Genomic DNA, 13,150 nt, shown 5'->3' with positions numbered 1-13,150 from the left:
TACTTTTAGAGCTCTCATATATATCATTTAACTCTGATACATGAACAACAGCAATTAACAACAGTAAGCTAGAAAGGAAAGTGAAGTTTTGTACATGAGAAAGCCCTGAGATGCCATGAGAATTTCTTTTTAACTCCTTAATGTCCTTTTGATCAGAACAATATTATTGGATGATTCCTTGGGCTATTTAAGCCATCTGCTCTCATGAGCTATTATAGCGAATTAAAAGGATTAAGAAATTTATTAGCTGCTCAACTTTAGTAGCTATGACAACTTTCAAGATATTGAACTGCTTTCCTATCTAGAGGCTGACTGAGCTTCAGCTCCCCCACCTGTGAAATGAAGAAGCTGGACAAGATGGTATTAAAAGGATTCCTCCAACTCTTAATTTCTATTTCTCAATGATTCTGGTTAAACCACACAGAATGCATCAAGTTAACTAGATTGTTCATTCACTTCTTCTTAAATCATGCAAAAAAATGCAAAGAAAAAGGATGTTATGTTAGTGACAAAACTTTCAAGTAATGGAATTTATGCTTCTATACCACCTGAGGTCAGGGGTCACGTTTTTTATCTAGAATTTAATAACTGAAGGGTTATTCTGATAATACCTTACCCATTCTAACCTTTCGTTTTTGTAGGTAAGAAAACTGAGACTCATAAAGATGAATAACTACCACAAGGTCACACAGCTAGAGTTGGCATTAAAATACTGGTCTCGTCGAAGTCCAGAGTCCTGCCCAGTACTTTCCACTCCAGTGCTCATCTTAAATGTTTCCTGATGATGCTGATGCAATTTCCGATCAAGACCCACAGTTAGACTTTATGAATCTTGCCTGGGCATTTGAGATGCAGTTATTTGTACTGAGAAAATATTTCAACGTGCCACAGCTGCTCATTCGTATGCATAAATCTATGTAGACATTGATTTAAATAAAGAAATATAGCTTGCATTGCAAGTAGGTTTCTTGGATGTTGTAAATACTCTCCTTTCCGAGAACTTTCAGAAGGTGTCAATATTCTTCCAAGGTTAAGTTGCATATTAATTTCAAGCTTTTATTGTATCTTTTACTCTATAGAGAAATGCACCTTGGTCTCCAGCTCTGGTTTAAGCTCGATAACTTAATTCAGAGTGGTTACTCTGAAGATCAGAGTTTCACTTCACGCTAAAAAGAATATATACTCTTTCCCCCCTGAATTAGCTACACAATTTAAAAGAAGTAAAAAAGATTATTTAAATTAATTTCTGCTTTAAAATATAGTAAGTTACTCAAATAAAATTTATAGTGATGGCTGAATGACTTTTTTTTGATTCACAGAGCCATCCATTAGGATGGTGTTCAATCTTACTTCATCCCAACTCACTGCTTCTTTTTTTTACATCTTTATTGGAGTATAATTGCTTTACAATGGTGTGTTATTTTCTGCTTTATAACAGTGAATCAGTTATACATATACATATGTTCCCATATCTCTTCCCTCTCGCATCTCCCTCCCTCGCACCCTACCTATCCCACCCCTCTAGGTGGTCACAAAGCACCGAGCTGATCTCCCTGTGCTATGCGGCTGCTTCCCACTAGCTATCTATTTTACGTTTGGTAGTGTATATATGTCCATGCCACTCTCTCACTTTGTCACAGCTTACCCTTCTCCCTCCCCATATCCTCAAGTCCATTCTCTAGTAGGTCTGTGTCTTTATTCCTGTCTTACCCCTAGGTTCTTCATGACATTTTTTTCCCTTAAATTCCATATATATGTGTTAGCATACGGTATTTGTCTTTCTCTTTCTGACTTACTTCACTCTGTATGACAGACTCTAGTTTCTTTAACTCACTTGCAGGAGAGGCCATAATGAAAGAGAATGAAGCCTGAATAGGTTCACTGTGTCACTAGCTGAGGAGTTCTAGCAAGATTTATGAATTAGCTTGATAATCTGTATTTAGAGGGGAGGCATAGGCAAAGTAGAGGTGAATGACACGTGAACTTCTTAGACCCCCTGCAGCTTGATCTGTTCCTAGTAAAACCACTGAGCTATGACTAACCACTGAGTGACACATGTCAGAAATCAAACCTTGTGATATAGCCTCATGTGACTTTGCCCAGTACTCCAGGTAGAGGAAGTCCCACCCAATAGTGTCAAATGGCAATTTTTGCAGGGTCCCTAAGTATTCTAGAGCAGTGCTTCTCAAACTTTAATGTACGTACAAATAACCTGTGGATCTTGATAAAATGCAGATTCTGATTTAGTTAGCCTGGGTTGGGGTTCAAGATTGTGCCTTTCTAACAAGTTCTCAGTTGCTATCTATGCTGCTGGTTCACCGACCACCCTTGGCAGACCAAGACTGTAGAATAAGTCATCTCTTCCCCCAGTTTCCTACATGGCTCATTCCATCACTTCTTTTAAGTCGCTGCTGAAATACCACCTTATTAGCAAGACCTTCCCTACACACCATATATTTCTCTGTCACTATCATCTTTATTCTTCTTCCTATTTAATTATACTACTTATCACCATTTGACAATGGTGTTGACAGCTCGTTAGTTTGCTGCTTTATCATTTTCCTAGAATGTTGACTGAGGCATAGTAAATGTTCAGCAAAAAAACTATTAATTGAATGAACATGGCCACTCTGCCACAATTCCATTCCATAAACCAGACCACACTTATGAGTCTCCAGGCAGTAATCAACTCTGTCCTTTGGGATTTTCCTTTAGGAACTCAAGCATTCTTTGAAAGAATAAAAGGTGGAGGAAATCAGGCCCCTCCACGGTCTACTCAAGTCCCTGCTTGCTGACGGGGACCAACAGCGACTTTCTCCTTCCTACTTGCAGGCCCTTCTGAAGCCCTTGCAATGTCCCCAGCAGTGCCCTGAGTAGCCAGATTAAAGGCCAGGGGATATTGGTGGCTTTCATGGGGACAGCTTGGCAATTGATTGTCTCCATTTTGTGCTCTATCCAACAACTTATACTGTTCACTTGATTCTCCTAGTGAATATCTGAGGGTTTGTTATTTCAACCTCAGGCAGTAATCTCACACTAAATATAGGTGCTATTGTATTAGTGAGAAGGCAACAAATGCTGTAAAGATTTGCCCCAATCTGACCCAGGGGAATGCTGTGTTAGACTCTTTTTGACAAATGTATAATTAGGTTGTAATCAATGCCTTTTTATTCATCAATGATGTTAAAGTTGAGTTACAGAGATTTAAAAAATGAAATGTGAGACCTTTAATAGTCTTTTCTTTGTTCTATATTACAGAGCAAGAGCTGTAGATTTTCTGCAATGCAGGAGAAAGGGAGTTTACCTTTAGGGTTGCTAAAGGTTTTGTAACAACAACAGCAAAAAAGGCACCACCTAAAAAGAGCATCAACACCAAATGTCCAATATAGGGACTCATCTACCATTTCTGCATCTAATATCAAAACGCCAGGGCACTCATTTAATATTCACTCAGCAAATATTTCTTAAACATCTACTATTAATATTTGCCAACGTACTAAATATATTATGTTGCACTTCTAAAACAAGGTGAGACACATTTGATAACTCTTTAATAAAGCATAGTCAAATTCATATTGAGCACATTAACATGGGAGATAAAATGAGTGATAGAAGGGTCCTTGCCCTCTAGAAGCTTACTTAAGTGGAGGAATGTGCAAATCACGACAAGGGACACACCAAGTGTCTGAATATAGGTCTAGGGAGCTCAGAGAAAGAATCAATCAACATTGATTCAGCAGATTAAAGATGACTTTGTAGTGGAATTGGCATCTGAGGGCCTTCAAGATGAGCAGGAACACTACTGGTGGAAAGGGAGAGAAGGGAATTCCAGGCAGAGGAACCCACATAAGCAAAGGCCCAGAAACACGGCAGTTCAGGACGAAGGGCAGGGGCAGGGAGCAGTCCTGTGAAGCAGAGCCACAGTGAAAAAGGATGATGCTGGTGGGTGGTGGTTGCAGGAGGGGGCATGAAGGCTGGCTGGGACCATACTGTGAAAAGCAAGGAGTTTGTATACAGGCATCTTGGGGTGATATCTTCTAGAATGGTAATTCTGAAAGCAATGAGGAAGATGACTGGGAGGGGTAAGGAAATGGGTATATATATGTGTGTGTGTGTAGTGGAGGTGGGTGGGCATTATGTTTCCTTTTTTCCAAGTAATGTTGGAGTAATTTCACTAATTGAATATAGGTAATTGAAATTTTTACAAGAATTAATTTCTCATATTGCTTAAGTAGAATTTATTCTGTAGTATCAGGTACATGATCCTTTTTTAAAAAAAGAAAGAAAATAACATTATTATTTTCTTTCTATTATTAATGTAATACATGTTAACTTCAAAGTAAGCATGTGACGCACGTTGGATAAAAAATGATGGTAAAAATGAATCACAATCACACCAGGAGAAAGAAACATTTGTTTGTATGTGACTCTAAATTTGGCTTCAATTCTGCCACCTAGAACTAGGTATTGAATAAGACTGATGATGGATAGAGTAATTCAGACAACTGGGGCCAAGTTCATTTTAGGCAGAAGTGAGTATAACAACTTTGGCCTTACCCTGTGCAGTGAAACTTGCCAAGGAAGACACTTATTGTTATATTATGATAATTATAAATTATTTATCATTATTTCAAAAAATGTGCTAAGTACTATGAAAAATACAGTTGGAAACAGTTTTGTATTTTGCAATATACACTTATTTACCACTTATTTTCTGCTTTGAAGCAAAAATGAAAAAGTGCAAGTAGTAAAAATGAATCCCTTCAGCCTTCAATTGCTGTCAAGTGGAAAATCAAGTACTGAAGAATGGTAAACTTTTCTTCATTAGTTCAACAACTTTTTAAGAAATACCAGTTATATGTACAACACTGAAGATAAATTTATCAGTGAACAAAACATAGGTTTTGGTGTCTGCACGCTTGGAACTCACGATCTTACGTAGCTTATCAAGATATTCTTTCTCCCTGCTCCCTGGAATAGAATTCTCACCCATTTTTCAAAGTCTGGTTGCATTTTCCCATTTCCATGAAGTACTCTCATACTGTTCTGCCTCCTGCAGGTTTATTCCTTCTCTGACATTCCATAATTCTTAGAGATGGTGCCATTATCATACAATTTTGGTTATATGTCATCAGGAACTGATCTCTATTAAATGTATCTAAGTCTCTTTTCCTGAAGGAGATAAAAAATTCCTTAAAGACAAAGACCTGGGATAGGGTAAAAGTGGAATTTTCTGAATATCTAGTAATATTGAGCAAGGCATCTAGAATATTCCTGATAAAAGTATTTGAATGTAAGTGAAAAACATTTTTGCCTGGTTCTTGACCATGTTACAAGAGATGTCAATAAAATTTGTCTTAGCAAGGATACCTCACAATACTGGTGCAAATTAAGGGGACTTGGTGAGAATTTCCTAATCTTATGGTATACTCTTCTTTTAACTTGTTATTTTAAAGGCAAATTGATCATTATTTCTTAAATATGTCATATAATTTATATGTCCCTAAATGACCTAAACAACAATCCAATCAGTTTTCCATTTCAAACAATAGTTAAATTAAGCTATATTAAGCTAAATTAAGTTAAATTAAGAATAGTTAAATTCTTCTCCCTTTGCAAAGGGAGAAGAATGATTGCTTGGTGTTGCATTACCACATTTCCAACTGATTTAAAGCCATGACAAATTAGAATGCAGTTAGGCTATTAAAGTGGGGAAGTCATTCCGTGAGTCTGATTTGTACTTTGGCATTTTGAAATACTAAGCTTGTTGTTGTTATTTGCAGGTATCTTTAGAAGCGCTTTAAACATCAATTTATTTGATTTATAAGACATGCTTTGAACAGGCATCTTGATAAAGTACAGCATAGTATCCAAAGTGAGTATATTGCTTAAAGGAAACAAAGCTGTAAGGAAGCTTAAGATGAAGATTTATGCTGATAGAACTAGGACATGCTTGTCCTTTATTGTAACTTTTAAAGCTTGTAATCATTCTGTTCAAGGTTATTTGAATGACTGTCTTCACTATCAAGAGCTTCTAATTGGTGTAACTATGGTTCTGACCATCTTATCAGTCTCCAGAATTGTTTGAGATGAAAGTTTTTGGAAATGGGAAAACAGTCAGAGATATTTATGCCTTGCATCAGATTATGGTGTAGGGCATAGAGTTTGAGACCCAAAGATAACAGCTATCAATAAAATGGAAGAATCTCAGGAACAAGTTCTTACTCTATATGAAGTAGAATTTGTTCATCAAATGGTGTTAACCCAGATCTTTTTCATTTTCTGTTTTACAATGGGTACTTTGGAGCTGTTTATTCCTATTAGAAGACATATCTACTAATTTTTAAGAAGTAGAAAGACTTGTCAAAACTGTCTGGGAAGAGCATGGTTCCTTGGTGCTGTCATCGTCCATCTTTGACAAACACAAATCCCCTCTTCCCAGATGGCTCTCTGGCCATATCTGGGCTAGGTCAATAGAAGAAAGCAATTAATACTTTTATTTTTGGTATAACTTGATTGCAAATTCTAATTCTAAAGTCAGGCAAAGTGAAAGTGACATACCAAAACACATAACGGCAGAATGTTTTCTTTATTCTCTCGTAAAACATGTGGTTGGCCACCGTTAATGGTAAAACCTAAGATGTCACAGGAAAGACACAAACCTCAATTTTCCAAACATCAATAGACCAAATGTTGCTAAGAAAAAATCATTTGAAAAGGCCAGAGAAGCTCTTTATGCATGTGGATGCACAAAGGCTCTTCCTTGAAGGTCCCTTGTACTTTCATATTCATCTGTTAAATTCTCCCCTCTGCTAGCCATGTAGACCAAAAACAATTAACTACATTTCTTGAAGACAGAACCATATTCCTCTTTATTTTTTTGTAAAGTCTAGTCCACAATGATATACATAACTACATTTCTTTAACAAAAGAGCAATTTATATATATAAATTTGCTAAGAACTCAATTCCACAGTAGGTAGCAGCCCAGTTGTCTCACTGATCCTCATTCTGATCACAGAAACAGATGTTGAAACCAATCAAAACGCAGGTTTGGCTAATCTAATTTAGAATATCTCATCAAATCTCAATTGGCTAATTCAACTTATGACACCTCACCAAGTCTCAAGGTTTACAGTGATGTATTCCAAACAAGGGATAGTGTGGCAGAAGAGGCAAAAATAAAATAAAATAAAGTAAAATAACATAAAATAAAATAAAAATTCCACATCAAGGACATCCAAAAACCACTTTAGTGTTAATAAGAGTAAGTCAATGCCATAAGGAGAGACTATGGTCTACTGATCATGGTCTATTTCTGTAGATGGGATCTCTCCCCCTTGCTTCCTAAATCTTAATTGCTTTTATAGTATCCATTGCTGACCAAAAGTGTATACCAGACAAGAATATAAATGAAATAAAGCTGATGCTACTTGTTATTTGTTTAAATTCATATTTTCAAACAGGCCTTTCCAACTATTGGATGTTTTCCTTGGAATTAAGGGTAACAAAGTCTCGTGTTCTTTGGACATAAACCACAAATTTTTCACCATGGATTGTTTTAAAAAATCTTGTTGGTGGTGACTGGTTAATACCGGTGATCAGAAATACAGGCACCCATTCACACAGAAACACATCAGAACATTGTAAGTCTGAGTTCTCACTGACCTTCAGGTTGGTATTGTGCTATAATCGTCACCGTCTGTCCAGCCCCCTTTAGCGCTGCAGCAGCCTGTTCATGGGATGCTCCTCGAAGGTCAATGCCATTCACCTGAAACAGAGGAAGCCGGAGAATTTTGGTATTTCATAAGGCATATTATTCTGATAGACAGAGGGGAAAAGTTTCCCAAAACTGAAAGGCTAAGATTATGTTACCTGCCTCAAAACCCTTCATGTCCTACCCAGGCATTTGAGTGTTAACCTATCAGATTTCATGCTCTTGATAACTTTAGTTAGCAGAAAGATGAAATTTCACCTCGGACGTTTGTGCCATGGTCTGAATGGGTTGAAAGTTTTGTCTACCCATGTCCAGTAAGATTTTAGTGTGTGTGCATTTAATATGCTTCTATGAGTTTCCTAGATTTCTGGGTTAGATAGGAGCCTTCAAAATTAGAAGGAAAACAGGATAATAAAGAAAGACACATGTAATGTATGTAGACAAGTATGTGCTGACAGAATAATATATTCATATGAGATTCTGGGGAGACTGTATGGAATGGGGCTGGCTGCCCGCCAAATCCCTCTCTTTGGTCATATGCCTGGTCCTGTCATCCTGAGCTTGGTTAGACAGCCCTGAGCCTTGTTACCAAAATTAATTTGACTGCCTAATTTCTTACGTACAATTCCAGAATGAATTGTGACAAAATGAAATAGAGAATGCCAGGAGTTTATGTTGCTCTTGCTAACTCCCATTTTGGGGTCCTTGCCAAAAGAGAAACAGAGCATCTAAAAAATAAGCACAAAACTCTGCCGAGAGGGAAAAATCACCCTGAAGTCAAATTTAATGAGACGCAAAAGCTAAAATCTTTCTCAAATCAATTCCGTCTAAACCAACACAATGTAATTACTAAGTGCTTTCCAATGACAGGGCTCTGTGCGTGCCCAGGAGAGGGATGGTGGATGGGGAACAAAGGTGAACAAGACAAGCCTCTAAGAAGCTTTGTTTCAGTTTCAACTGAACACAGAGTCCAGTTTTCCAAACGACACAGCTGATATCTGAATTCTGTTTCCTTTCACTTCCAGGGAAGATGGCTATGGAACATGAAAAAGAATAAAAGAACTGATCAGCTTATCTACACATAATATATAGAATCTTATTTCGCTTCTCATCAGTCTTCTTTGACAACGATATTGAGTGGTGGATGGGGGTTGCCACTGAGTTTTCCCTGTCAGGCCTGGAACATCTGTAATCTTTAATCCCACAAGCTGGTCCTCTCATAATAACTTTGTTAAAGTCTCCTTATTCACTTTTACTAATTTCATGGCTTTCTATTCTGGTGAAAGCATTGATTGGCTTTCTATGTTTACTGAGAGCTTTGATTACACGGTAACACCGGGAAGTCCACTGAGTGAACCTGGGTCTGGCTGGGCCACTCCTTACTAGCTGAGTGACGGTCATATCACCTCTCTGAGCCTCAGTTCTCTCCTGCCTCAGTTAGAAGGGACTGTTAGGCTCTTTGAGTCTAAAACCTCTTTGAACTATAAAATCCCAGATTTAATCCTTATTAAATGACAGTCATTTCAGAGACTGTCTAGGTGTCGATGAGTCAGAAGTATGACTCAGACAGCCAGAAGAGACAGGAAAAGTAATTTGATCTAGGTTTCTGCCTACAGGAAGCTGAATGCACAAACGTCATGGGCCGAAAGACCTCTTCTTTTGTCAAACAATTAGACTTAACTTTTTATTAAAAAATAATATGTGATCATGGTAATTAATTCTTATGTTTCAGAAAGGTGTAAAAAGAAAAGTAAAAAGTCCCCTCACCACCTTCACTCCCAGAAGTAACCACCATTAGCAGTTTCTAGTGTATGCTTTTTAGAAATCTGCTATATGCAGGTGCAAGCAGGTCGCTTTATCGCGATTTGTTTCTTTCTATTTTATATTTTAATATATTATTGACTTTTTCTTTAAACGGATAAGATCATATCATATATATAGTTGTATAACTTGTTTTTGTTTAGCTTTTCATTTAACAATCTATTGTGGTCATCATCCAATTCAGCTCATATCATTCAAACGTTTAACAGGAGCCTAGTATCCCATGGTATGGATGTACCAGTACTTTTTCTGTAGGATCCCTTCTGATGAGGTCGAGGCTGTGTCTAGCTTCTTACTATTAAAAACACTTATGGGGACTTCCCTGGTGGCACAGTGGTTAAGAATCCACCTGCCAATGCAGGGGACACGGGTTCGAGCCCTGGTCCAGGAAGATACCACATACCACGGAGCAACTAAGCCTGTGTGCCACAACTACTGAGGCTGCATGCTGCAACTACTGAAGCCCGCGCGCCGAGAGCCCACCGTGTTCCGCAACAAGAGAAGCCACCACGATGAGAAGCCTGCGCACCCCAACAAAGAGTAACCCCTGCTCGCCGCAACTAGAGAAAGCCCGTGCACAGCAGCAAAGACCCAATGCAGCCAAAAATAAATAAATAAATAAATTTATTTTTAAAAAAATTCTTATGAAGGTGTTTCTGAAGGATAAGTTCCCTGGACATACACTTCTTAAGTTAAAAAGTATATGCATTATGCTTCTTTTTTCTTTTTTTTTTTTTTGTGGTACGCGGGCCTCTCACTGTTGTGACCTCTCCCTTTGCGGAGCACAGGCTCTGTACGCGTAGGCTCAGCGGCCATGGTTCACGGGCCTAGCCTCTCCGCGGCATGTGGGATTTTCCCGGACAGGGGCATGAACCCGTGTCCCCTGCATTGGCAGGCAGACTCTCAACCACTGCGCCACCAGGGAAGCCCCTGCATTATGTTTCTTTTAGTTTGCTATCGTACATTTAAAAAATATTTATTTCCTGAACAAACAGAAACTAATAATGAAGAGAACAAAAACAGGCCATAATCTCATTGCCCAGATAATGTATTGATATAAAAAATATAATTAATATACAGTCAGCCCTTTATATCTGCAGGTTCTGTATTGGCAAATTCAGCCAACCTCGGATTGAAAATATTCAAAAAAATTTCCAGGAAGTTCCAAAAAGCACAACTTGAATTTGCTACATACCTGGTAACTATTTACATAGCATTTACAATGTATTAAGTATTATAAGTAATCTAGAGATGATTTAAAGTATATGGAAGGATATGAATAGATTATTTTACACCATTTTATATAAGGGACATGAGTATCTGTGGATTTTGATATCTGTGGTGTGTGTGTGTGTGTGTGTGTGTGTGTGTGTGTGTGTGTTGTCCCTGGGGACAACTGAGGGACAACTGAATGTACATAATGCACATATGTGAAAATTAAAGCCATACAAAGGGTATAAAAATAAAAGGCTTCCCCTACCTCTAATTATTCTCTCCAAAGGTAACCGTGTTAATGGCTTCTTGTATATACTACCAATTATTTCTGTTATGAATATAAGCAGGTTTATAAAATTATAAATAATTTAAACATTTTACACAGAAAGATATTTTAAATATTGCTTTATACTTTGATTTTCTTTCATTTACTAACACATCTTAGAGCGCATTCTTTTTTTATTGAAGTATAGTTGATTTACAATATTATATTAGTTTCAGTGTACTGCACAGAGATTCAATATTTTCATAGATCATACTCCATTTAAAGTTATTACAAAATCATGGCTATATTTGCCTGTGCTGTACAATATATCCTTGCTGCTTATCTATTTTATACATAGTAGTTTCTTTCTCTTAATCCCGAGAGCATTCTTCATTCACATATTCTTATACATTATCTTATTCTTTTTAATAGCCATGGAAGGTTCTATTAGTCAATGTAAAGCTATTTTACCAGGGCACAGTTGATGGGCGCTTAGCTTATTTTGGTATTTTGCTATTACAAACAATTTTATAATAAATATCATCTAACAGTAAGTTGTTGGATAAAGGGTATGAGTGTTAAATTTTGGTAGCTATTGCCAAGTTGCTTCCAAAAATGTAGCATTAATTTATACTCCCGCAAATAATATGATAGGCTACTTCCTCACACTCTTGTAAAAATTGCTCATACCCTAATATTTGACCTTGGCCGTTCTGATAGGTAGACAATTATATTTTTAAATTTTGCATTTCTTCAATTATGAGGTTAAACAGCTTTTTATATGTTTGTTGGATATTTAAATTTGTTTTTATATAAAACTCCTGTTCACTTATTTTGCCTTTTTTTTTTTTTGGTTTGGGTAGTTTGCTCTTTGAAAAATTTATCTGCATATTAAGAATATTGGTTCTTCACCTCAGATAACTATTGCAAATATTCTTACTAGTTTGGTATTTGTATTTTTTATTATTGTATTTAAAGTATTTAAACTTTTCCTTTGTATGTTATTTCTTGCCATACAGAAGTTTAAAATGTTTTATATAGTCACATTTCTTTTTTCTTTTTAGCTTTTGAGTTTTGTATTATATATTCCCTTCTCTGATACATACTAAAGAAATTACCCACGCTTTCTTCTAGTACAACCCTGGTTTAATTTTTAGCCATTTAATCTTTGTTGTACTGGAATATAGTTTGGTGTTTGATGTGAGAACCAGGTAAACACACCCTTTCTTAGACCTTTCCTTTATAGCGTCAGACTTCTACGTCTTTCAATATTTTAACCATCCTCTGAATTTTTCTCAGTGCACTAAGGGGCCACGAAAAAGTGGGAAGGAACAAAAGATTTGGAGTCAGAGAGAACTAGATTTGAACCCTGAGTCCACCAGTTATACCTAAGTAACTTGGGAAAGTCATTTAACTTCTTCAAACCTCAGCCTCCTTACCTGTAAAATGGGTATAATATCTATCTATAATACCTGCCTATCAGGGCTGTTGCATGAAATAGATGAGACAATAACTGTAAAGCCCTTAACACGGAGCCTGGTGCAAATAGGCATTCAGGAAATGATATCTATTATGCTGTGAGTATTTCTTCAAAGAGCTGTGATTATAACTGATGAAATAAAATCTAATGGAAATTAACGAATATACTGTATGCGTTACTTCATGGTTTTCTTTTCTTCCTTCTTTTTTTTTTTTTTCCTTTTTAGGAACAATTTCAGCACTGGAAGAGCTGTTCATCCAGTGCTTACACATTAGAGATGGTTTCCATAGGGGAATGGACCTGCCCAAAGTAATATCAGAGTTAGCACAGGGTTAGCACCAGCCCAGAGTTTCTTTGGCCCAGCCCAGGCTTCTTTCCACTGTAGCAGATGTGCCCTATTATGTGTGTTTGTTTTCCACTGGGCCAGTATTAATCAAATCTTGCTCATATTGGACCCAGTTCTACATGGGTCTCCACATTTGATGCTGCTGTTATCCTGAACAATACTACATTGTCCCTGGCCCTGTTGATTTTCCTCCAGGTTTTAGCAAACATGCTTTTCTCCAGTCTTTCAAACTTTTCAAGGTCACTTTGATTCTTATTTCTATCTCTGAGGTTTGAGTTTTTATCAGTAACCTTTGCTCAAATAACAT

General features: G+C 37.0%; 1 protein-coding gene across 6 annotated transcripts in view; it reads right to left on the bottom strand.

Annotated features, from left to right (window-relative positions):
* DLG2 (discs large MAGUK scaffold protein 2) overlaps positions 1–13,150 on the bottom strand; it is a gene marked incomplete at its 5' end in the record, with an annotated part of 938,475 nt that overhangs the window by 302,213 nt on the left and 623,112 nt on the right. For all 6 annotated transcript variants that reach the window (XM_082659633.1, XM_082659629.1, XM_082659630.1 and 3 more), the window contains one exon: positions 7,668–7,770. In XM_082659633.1, coding sequence (XP_082515759.1) covers positions 7,668–7,770 — 103 coding nt within the window. The remainder of the gene's footprint in view (positions 1–7,667; positions 7,771–13,150) is intronic.

The sequence above is a fragment of the Grampus griseus genome (genome assembly GCF_964374135.1).
Source record: "Grampus griseus genome assembly, chromosome: 8".
NCBI classification, from domain to species: Eukaryota; Metazoa; Chordata; class Mammalia; order Artiodactyla; family Delphinidae; genus Grampus; species Grampus griseus.
Note: the sequence above shows the minus strand (reverse complement) of the source record. Positions and strands in the feature narration are given on the sequence as shown.